The following is an 8,751-nucleotide window of genomic DNA, read 5'->3' on the forward strand; positions in this document are numbered from 1 at the left end:
TGGGCCAGAACACTGCTGCTTGAGCCAGGAGGTGAAGAACACCACAGCTATTGGAAGGGGTACATTGGGAATTAGGGAGCTATGCCATAGACACTCAGGTGGGAATCCAGCCAGGGAATGGAGTTTGACAACCTGACTCTTCCAAAAAATGCCAAGGAATCTTTGGGATGTGTTGTCAGTTTCAGTGGCAGACTTCGATATTAAGGGTGAAATTTTCAGCTACAGACTCTAATTTGCCCCCAAACTCTGTAGTGAGAAATTACCAACCGGGACTGCACAGTTAGCCCTTAGCGACCAGGAGGGCGCTGCTTTAAATCTTCACTCATCCCAGCCTGTCGGACACCCTGGAGTTCAGCCCCCCGCCCGGGCAAGACCCTGGGGCTAGGCTCCTTTGGTCCCCCGGGGTTCAGCGCCCCCCTGGGCCTCCGGGTCCGTTAAGAGACCCGCGGGTTCAGCCTCCCGCCTAGGCGAAACCCGGGGCTGGGCTCCCTCGGTTCCCACCCCACTGCACTCACCCGCGTCCCGTGCCCCGCCGCTCCCAGCCCGGCCGGCAGCGGAGCTGAAGGGAGCTGCGGCCTTGTTTGTCTGGCGGTTACCATGGGAACCGGCCCCGAGAGACGCCCACTGCTCCCAGCCCCCGAGCCGAGCCGGGCCGGGCCGTGCGGGGAGGCGGGGCCGCTAACCGAACCCGGAAGGCCCCTGCTAGGCCAGGCCTTGCGCCGGCGAGATGCGCGCGGAGGTAGAGCTCGATGTTTTGCTCCAAGAGGCCACTCGGCGGAGACTGGCGAAGTTTGACGAGCTGAGAGGTAGGGGCCGGGCTGGGGTCACTGCTGGCCTCTGGGGCGGGGTGTTGGGGTGGAGCCGCTGCCCCGCAGGCTCCGACACTGGGCAACACCCCCCCCCCTTCCCGGCTTCAGCAGCGGGGCCTCACGCTCAGGGGAGTCACCCCGGAACCGCAGTGTCAAGCTCCCCTTCCTTAGACTCAGTCCCAAGCATAGGCCCTGACCCTGCAAAGAGAGACCCGTCTCCCCCTGGGCGGCCTTAACCAGGCCCCCCCAGCTGAAACACCTGGGCGCCTCCTGAACTTGACTCCCCTCAGTGACCCCATTGATCTCAGCTGAAAGCATGAGAAGTAAAGTTAAGCACGTGTGTAAGTGTTTGCAGGATCCGGGGTTTGTTCGTGTAGCGTTTTCCACCTGTAAATGTGAAAGACAAGCGCTTTTCATGGAAGGTAAGTGATATCCCCCGACACTGGCCCTTGCTCTTTGTAACTGGTGGGGAAATTGAGAGGTGGAGAGTTGTGTCCAAGTGAGCACCCCATAGGGTCACTCAGCAAGACCACAATCATGCAAACACTTACACATATGCTTAACTCTAAGGATGGGAGTGTTCCCACCAGGGCCGGCTCCAGGCATCAGCTTGCCAAGCAGGTGCTTGGGGTGGCCACTTCGGAGAGGGGCGGCACGTCCAGCTGTTCAGCGGCAATTCGGCGGACGGTCCCTCACTCCTGCTCGGAGTGAAGGACCTCCTGCCGAATTGCCGCCGCAGATCGCAATCGCAGCTTTTTTGTTTTTGTTTTTGTTTTGTTTTGTTTTGTTTGGCTGCTTGGGGCGGCCAAAACCCTGGAGCCGGCCCTGATTCCCACTGACTTCATTGGAACTGCTCACATATTTAAAGTTAAACACATGCATCAATGTTTGCAGGATCAAGGCCCAAGTCATTTGTAAAGATGGGGTTAGAACCCAGGTCTCCTGATTCCTAGTTCCATTTCTATATTCACTGTTTTACTCCCCAGTCCTTCAAAAGAATCCACATGGTAGATTCTTACATCAATGTGACTCCGCCTATGTAGATCCTTTGGCTCATTCACAACTTTATGAAGTGTGGTGTTTAAAGTAGGGGAGAAAAAAGGTTCAGATCTGGTCTGAAATAATGAGTTCTGAGGGGGAAACTTCAGCAGATTCTACAAAGAGTTTTAGGGGACAAAGGGAAGAGTAAGTAGGGAGGGTTACAGATTATTTTTAAATTTCTCCATTTTATTGTCAATTTTTTTAAAAAGGGGGGGCGAGAGGAGAAATACAGTGTTTCCTACAACTGCTAGTTCTGCAGATCAACATGATGTTACAAGACTGAATCTGAGAAGGTTTACGGAGACTCGGATTACAGGAGAGATGCTGCATATTGAATATATGAACTGCCCTATATGAATGTATCCATGTTTTATAAAACAATTATTCCATTAAGAGTGACCGTTATATAGACAAAGAATAATTTAATTTTCATGGGATTTGAATTACAGCAGGTTGATGGATAGCTCTGAGCTGAGAGCATCACTCGTGTTAACTCTAAGGAACAAATGTAGTATAGTATTGTTTTATTATTTAGGGTCTAGTTAAGAGTATGCAGATTCCTTGATGCACCCATAAAGAGCGAGATCAACACTGTACACCACAGAGTGTTAAAGTGGCTAGAATTGTTACATGAATAAGGCTATAAGGCCATGTCTAGACTAAGGGCTTGTCCATACCAACAACACTTAGTTTGCAGCAGGCTGGGGGATAAATCTACTGCTGCTGATACACACTTGCATCCGAAGAAGTGAGGTTTTTACCCACGAAAGCTTATGCCCAAATAAATCTGTTAGTCTTTAAGGTGCCACCAGACTCCTTGTTGTTTTAACAGGTTTCAGAGTAGCAGCCGTGTTAGTCTGTATCCGCAAAAATAACAGGAGTACTTGTTTATATGATTCACTCTATATGCATCCGAAGAAGTGGGTTGTAGCCCACGAAAGCTTATGCTCTAATAAATTTGTTAGTCTCTAAGGTGCCACAAGTACTCCTGTTATTTTTGTTGTTTTAACAGTTCCTTAAGCACACTAAGGTTTTTATAACAAGATACATACATAAAATCCTAAAATGAAATCCTGGCTCCACTGAACTCCATGGTAAAACTCCCATTGTCTTCAGTGAGGCCCTTATTTCACCCCTAGTGTAAATAGGGCACACTGTTGTTTTATCTTAATGTTACCAGTCGGGTGAATTTGTAGTAGGAAGTTTAAGATTTCTGGATTTCCTAAGTATTGTTGGGAAAGTCTGTCATAATGAATATTCATGAGGCAACAAAATTAACATTGTATATGGCCACTTTTATTTGGACATTTAATAACATTTGGGTGCTTGATTTTACAAATGTAAGTTCCTTTGATGTAGTTTTTGTATGTCGTACTACGGAGAATGTCATTAATCTCTCACTATTATACCCTGTGATGGTCTCTCTTGTTAACTCACTTTTCAAATAGGTAAAGTCACACAAACTGGAGAATTCTGGGATGTTGTTGTAATTACAGCAGCTGACAAAAAACAGGAATTGGCTTATCAGCAACAGCTATCAGAAAAGTTGAAAAGAAAGGAACTCCCTCTTGGAGTTAATTACCATGTTTTTGTGGATCCTCCTGGACCAAAAATTGGTGGGTATTTTATTGCCAATTTTTCTGTTTTCTCTTACATGACATAGCAGTTGATACATACCTTTTTCTGACAATCAGTCAAAGAAATTAACTTTGCCAGTCTCTGACTACATTCAGTATAAAGCCAGAAGGCACCATTGTTACCATCTGGTCTGTCCTGTATAATATAGACCATAGAACTTCCCTCAATTAATTTATATTTGTACTAGTACATATCTTTTAGAAAAATAGCCAATCTTGATTAAAAATTTCCAGTGATGCAAAAGTCACCTCAGCTATTGGTAAGGTTCATAGTTTAAGATTTCACTATAAATTGACTAATTTTCAGACAGACAAAAAGTGCTCATTGTAGTAAGTATTATGACAGTTGTATCTCTTACAGCGAAAGATTTCCAGAAAGCTGTTAGAAGCACAATTATATTAATTAAATCATAAAAAATGTTCTAATTGCATTAAGCAGTGTATTTTGATTCAAATGTGTAATTATTAGCATTAATGAGTCTGGTGCTCCTTTGGACTTCATATCAGTTCAGCAGATATATTAAAATTTACCTAGTAACATTTATATATTGCCCTTAAGGAGCATTCACAGTATATATCATGGTGGTTTAGACTTTGATTGTATGTTAATAATATAAGTGCATAACACAGAACGTCACTGATTCATGTTGTTTCTTATATATTCATATTGTACATCATAACAGATCCATTATGGTCTATAGTGGAATACGTTTACACCTATTAGATCCATAACACTGAAAACATAGCAAGAGTCTTACTGAAAAGTAGCCACTGAGCATGCACACGCACAGTGTCATCTTGTAAACTTCATTAGCTCAGCCATTTGTTTGTTTAGAAAGTAACAAATCTGATTAGAATATATGTAGTATAATCTCCAAAAATTAATTTTCAGAAATGAAATCATTTTATGTTATAGTAGAATAAATATCAGAATACTGGTAAACGTCTATTTTTTTTTCCTTTTCTGTACTTTTCATGTCAAAAAGGTCTTTTGAAAACTTGCTTAAAATCATTAGTGAGATTTTGTATGACAGGTTACATGTCAGAGCCAATTTTTATAGCCTTTGGAACTGATGACAGATCTTTAATTATGTCACTCAGAGGATGAATTGGAGGGGGGGAAAGTGTTGTTCTTCTCCCCTCCCCCCCAAGACCTGCCCATTTGAGATGCTCTTTATAGTGGATTGTGCAGAGCATCATTAGGTGACTGCCCAACCTCCTTCCTGCAAGGTTTGATCAACAGTATTGACATGGAGATGAATAGTACCATCCTTTCAGAGTTGTTTTATGCAATCTCAGGTAGATATCATTGCATCAATAGACAGTACACAATTTAAAAATTATCTTTGCAGCCATGAGGACTAGAGACTTCATTTAAAAATAATTGACAATTTATGCTCTGGAGCAAGAGGTCAGCATCTTAAAAAGCACTTACGTGACCAGCTTCCCCAAGCCAGCCCACTTCAACCCCTGGTACCGATAGCACATGGATTTAATACACTTGACATGTTTATGTAACTAATGTTTATGTTCTTAATTTATGTATTGAATATTTTGTAGGAAATGGTGGATCAACTCTTCATGTCCTTCAGTGCTTGGAAGAGATGTATGGTGATAAATGGACTTCTCTTACTATCATATTAATTCATTCTGGTAAATCCTTTTCCTGTTTTAAATTTTCTGTGACACTATGCTATTTTTTTCTTTTCTCCCTGAATGAAAATGTGGTGGTGGTGTTGGGGAGAAGAAGTTGTCAAATGTGATCTCTCTTAAGTGAGCTCAGATTTGGCTGGCTGACTTGGCAATCGAATGGCATCTGAATGTGGGTTTGCAGTTCATGTCCAACTATCTCAGCTAAAAGAGTCTGGAAGTGCTGTGAAACAGCAACTTCAGCTTTTTGAGAGAAAGAAGCCTTATGTCATCATACAGCAACATCCTCTGGGGGGGATGGGTTGTTTGGCTCATTTATGGCTTGAAATTGCAAAAGGGACTGCTTACATGTAGAAAGAAGAGAGACTTGAATGCCAGTCACTTGCTGACAGAGTTTGGCTCTATGCCAGATATTTGCTGATTTTAAGGGAGTGGGAGAAGTAAATATAAAAAATGGTGACATGGGAGAAAAGGACAGGAGAGTGGGAGGGTTTATCTACCAAATCAAAGATGAAATGGAAGTAATTCAGTTTTCTTGTTTCCATTGTATGCAAAAAGTCCTTTTCCTAGTTTACTTTGAGCACAAACTGTAGAGCAGTGTTTCCCAAACTTGGGACGCCGCTTGTGTAGGGAAAGCCCCTGGCAGGCTGGGCAGGTTCGGCCGATCGCGGCTCCCACTGGCTGCGGTTCGCTGCTCCAGGTCAATGGGAGCTGCTGGAAGAGGCACGGGCCGAGGGACGTGCTGGCTGCCGCTTCCAGCAGCTCCCATTGGCCTGGAGCGGCGAACCGCGGCCACTGGGAGCCGCGATCGTCCGAACCTACGGACGGGGCAGGTAAACAAACCGGCTCGGCCCGCCAGGGGCTTTCCCTACACAAGCGGTGTCCCAAGTTTGGGAAACACTGCTGTAGAGGATAAAGTCAATAAATTAGGAAATGCTCTCTTTAACGCATACTGTCTTTTGGACACTCTGAGGATCAAGATCAGGATCCAGCATTAGTTCTGTCTGAAAGAGTTTGACTGACATTAGAAATATCAGTTCTTTAAATCTTCATTTTTCTTTTTAAAGGCATGCTTAAAATACAGCCACGTGCATATGTAAAATAGCCACTTCGATATTGTAACTCATAACTAGTTCTTGATAATTGTATATACCAATAAGAGAGATCTTTAAAGAGGAGTGTGTGTGTGTGTGTGTGTGTGTGTGTGTGTGTGTGTGTGTGTGTGTGTGTGTGTGTGTGTGTGTGTGTGTGTGTGTGTGTGAAACTTGTATATAATAAAACTATCATTTTTTTTTTTTAAGGTGGTTATAGTCAACGTTTACCACATGCAAGTGCACTGGGAAAAATTTTCACAGCTTTGCCTTTTGGTGACCCTATTTACCAGATGTTGGAGTTGAAGTTGGCAATGTACATTGATTTTCCTACCCATATGAATCCAGGAATTCTCATTACTTGTGCAGATGATATTGAACTTTATAGTATTGGAGCAACAGAAGTCATCAAGTTTGATAAATCTGGATTCACTGCATTAGCTCACCCTTCAGATTTGACTATTGGTACCACTCATGGAGTATTTGTGTTAGATTCATCTGCTTTGTCAGAAAAAGAGCTTGAATACAGATCTTGTCATCATTTCCTACATAAACCTAATATTGAAAAGATGCATCAGTCTGGTGCAGTATGCATAAGGAGGAATTGCTCTCAACCAAACTCCTCTGGAGAACACTATGACTTAAAAATGGACTACGAGTATGTGTATACAGACAGCTTATTTTACATTGATCATAGCATTGCAAAACAATTACTAACATTTTTTAAGCAGCTGGATACTCTTTGCTGTGAAATAGATGCATATGGTGATTTTCTCCAGGCTCTGGGACCTGGAGCAACTCATGATTACACAAAAATCACAGATAATGTCACAAAAGAAGGATCACAGTTAGGAGAAATAAGGCAGAAGCTATTTTCTCTTCTTAAAGGAACATCACTTAATGTTATAGTCTTAAATAACTCCAGGTTCTATCATATTGGGACTACACAAGAGTATTTGTTTCATTTTACTTCTGATAGTAAATTGAAATTGGAGCTTGGCTTACTATCTAAAGCTTTTAGCATCTTTCCAGATAAAGCAGAAAACTCAGATATATCGGCATGTATCATTCAAAGCATACTGGATTCAAGATGTGTTGTAGCACCTGCCTCTGTTATTGAATACTCTAGGCTGGGACCTGAGGTTTCAGTAGGGGCAAACAGCATTGTCAGTGGTTGTTGCATAAGTGCTAACGTAGATGTACCACCAAACTCTTTTGTGAGTTCATTGAGCATCAGGGTTAATGGAAAAGTAATGTATGTGAGTATGGTGCTTGGTGTAGAAGACAACTTGAAAAAGAATGTGAAATTGTTGTCAGACATACATTCCCTTCAGTTTTTTGGAATCAGTTTACTGCAGTGCTTGGACCTCTGGGACCTGAGAGTTTCAGACCAACTCTTCTCTGGTGACAAGACAAGTTTGGGTTTGTGGACTGCTCGGATTTTCCCTGTTTGTTCTACTTTAAGTGATTCAGTTAGAGTGTCATTAAAGATGTTAAATGCTGTGCAAAACAAGTCAGCTTTTAAACTGAATGGCTGGAAGCTCCTGTCCATTGAAGAAATGCTCTTCTACAAAGATGTAGAAGACATGTTGAAGTTCAGGCAGCAAATTTACGAAGAAATCACTCTACAAAGAAACAAAGAGAAATCTGATTTGTAAATGTACAGTATTTTTACCCTTTTGTCTTTCTTTAATATGAAGATGATTGATTGATTGTTTTCAAGCTTGTAAAACCCAGAAGCAAAAAGTATACATCTTTTCTGATTTCATTGAAGTAGAAATAATGAAATTGCATTAGTAGTGTTATTGTAGCATAACATTAATAATGCAAAAAACACAGATAAACTATTCTTTTGATGAAAGAATTAATGAAATATTTCAAATCTATGAAAAAAACTAAGAGGTGAATTTTCTTGGGGTATCCATTATGTGGTGGAGTTTTTTTTAGTTTTTGTTAATAAGAATATGGAATGAACATTAATTAAGAGTTTGATTGTACTTTGAAGAAGTTTTAAGTAGTTTTCAATGTTGGCTCTTGCAACATAGTGTGGCATAGCAATGAGTTACATTTCCCTCTTTTCATGGTATCCTTTTAAAATGGGTATTTTAAGAGGCTAAGGTAATTTTTCATTATGTTAAGCAAAACAAGATTTTTTTATATTTGTTTAAACTTTAGCTCATCATCATTTTTACAAGCAATGGGAAATTTTGTGTATGTGTGCTATATATATCTTCTTGCAGAATACCGAATAATTTGTGGAAAGAATTTATCTAAAAAGCTGTGATCTGAAATATTGTATCATAAGTAAATTGACGTAAATGCACTTTCCATATCTCTGCATCATGGTCCCTTCTGAATCAAAGATTTCCAGAATCTAATGGCTCATTAACTTATGATTCCAATTCTTTGAATCCCCTTATGGTGCACAAGTAGCTCTCAAGACTTACATCTTGTGGTCATTTCATAACTTCAGTTCTCAAAGGAGACCAGGGCCAATAGAATGTTCTGGTTCAGTATCAACAT

General features: G+C 41.4%; 1 protein-coding gene across 1 annotated transcript; it reads left to right on the top strand.

Annotated features, from left to right (window-relative positions):
* Window positions 1–710: 710 nt before the first annotated feature.
* FPGT (fucose-1-phosphate guanylyltransferase) lies at window positions 711–8,538 on the top strand. Its single transcript, XM_065408996.1, has 4 exons — window positions 711–806; window positions 3,299–3,466; window positions 5,048–5,140; window positions 6,439–8,538. Exons 1-4 carry the CDS (start codon window positions 728–730, stop codon window positions 7,884–7,886), a joined length of 1,788 nt encoding a protein of 595 aa, XP_065265068.1. The 5' UTR covers window positions 711–727; the 3' UTR covers window positions 7,887–8,538.
* The last annotated feature ends 213 nt before the right edge of the window (window positions 8,539–8,751 follow it).

This window comes from Emys orbicularis, chromosome 8 (assembly GCF_028017835.1).
Source record: "Emys orbicularis isolate rEmyOrb1 chromosome 8, rEmyOrb1.hap1, whole genome shotgun sequence".
In the NCBI taxonomy this organism is placed as follows: Eukaryota; Metazoa; Chordata; order Testudines; family Emydidae; genus Emys; species Emys orbicularis.

Coding starts and splice junctions, on each gene's coding strand:
- FPGT (XM_065408996.1), top strand. CDS start 728: ATGCGCGCGGAGGTAGAGCTCGATGTTTTGCTCCAAGAGGCCACTCGG. Junction 3,467..5,047: donor TCCTCCTGGACCAAAAATTG/GTGGGTATTTTA, acceptor AATATTTTGTAG/GAAATGGTGGATCAACTCTT. Junction 5,141..6,438: donor TATCATATTAATTCATTCTG/GTAAATCCTTTT, acceptor TTTTTTTTTAAG/GTGGTTATAGTCAACGTTTA.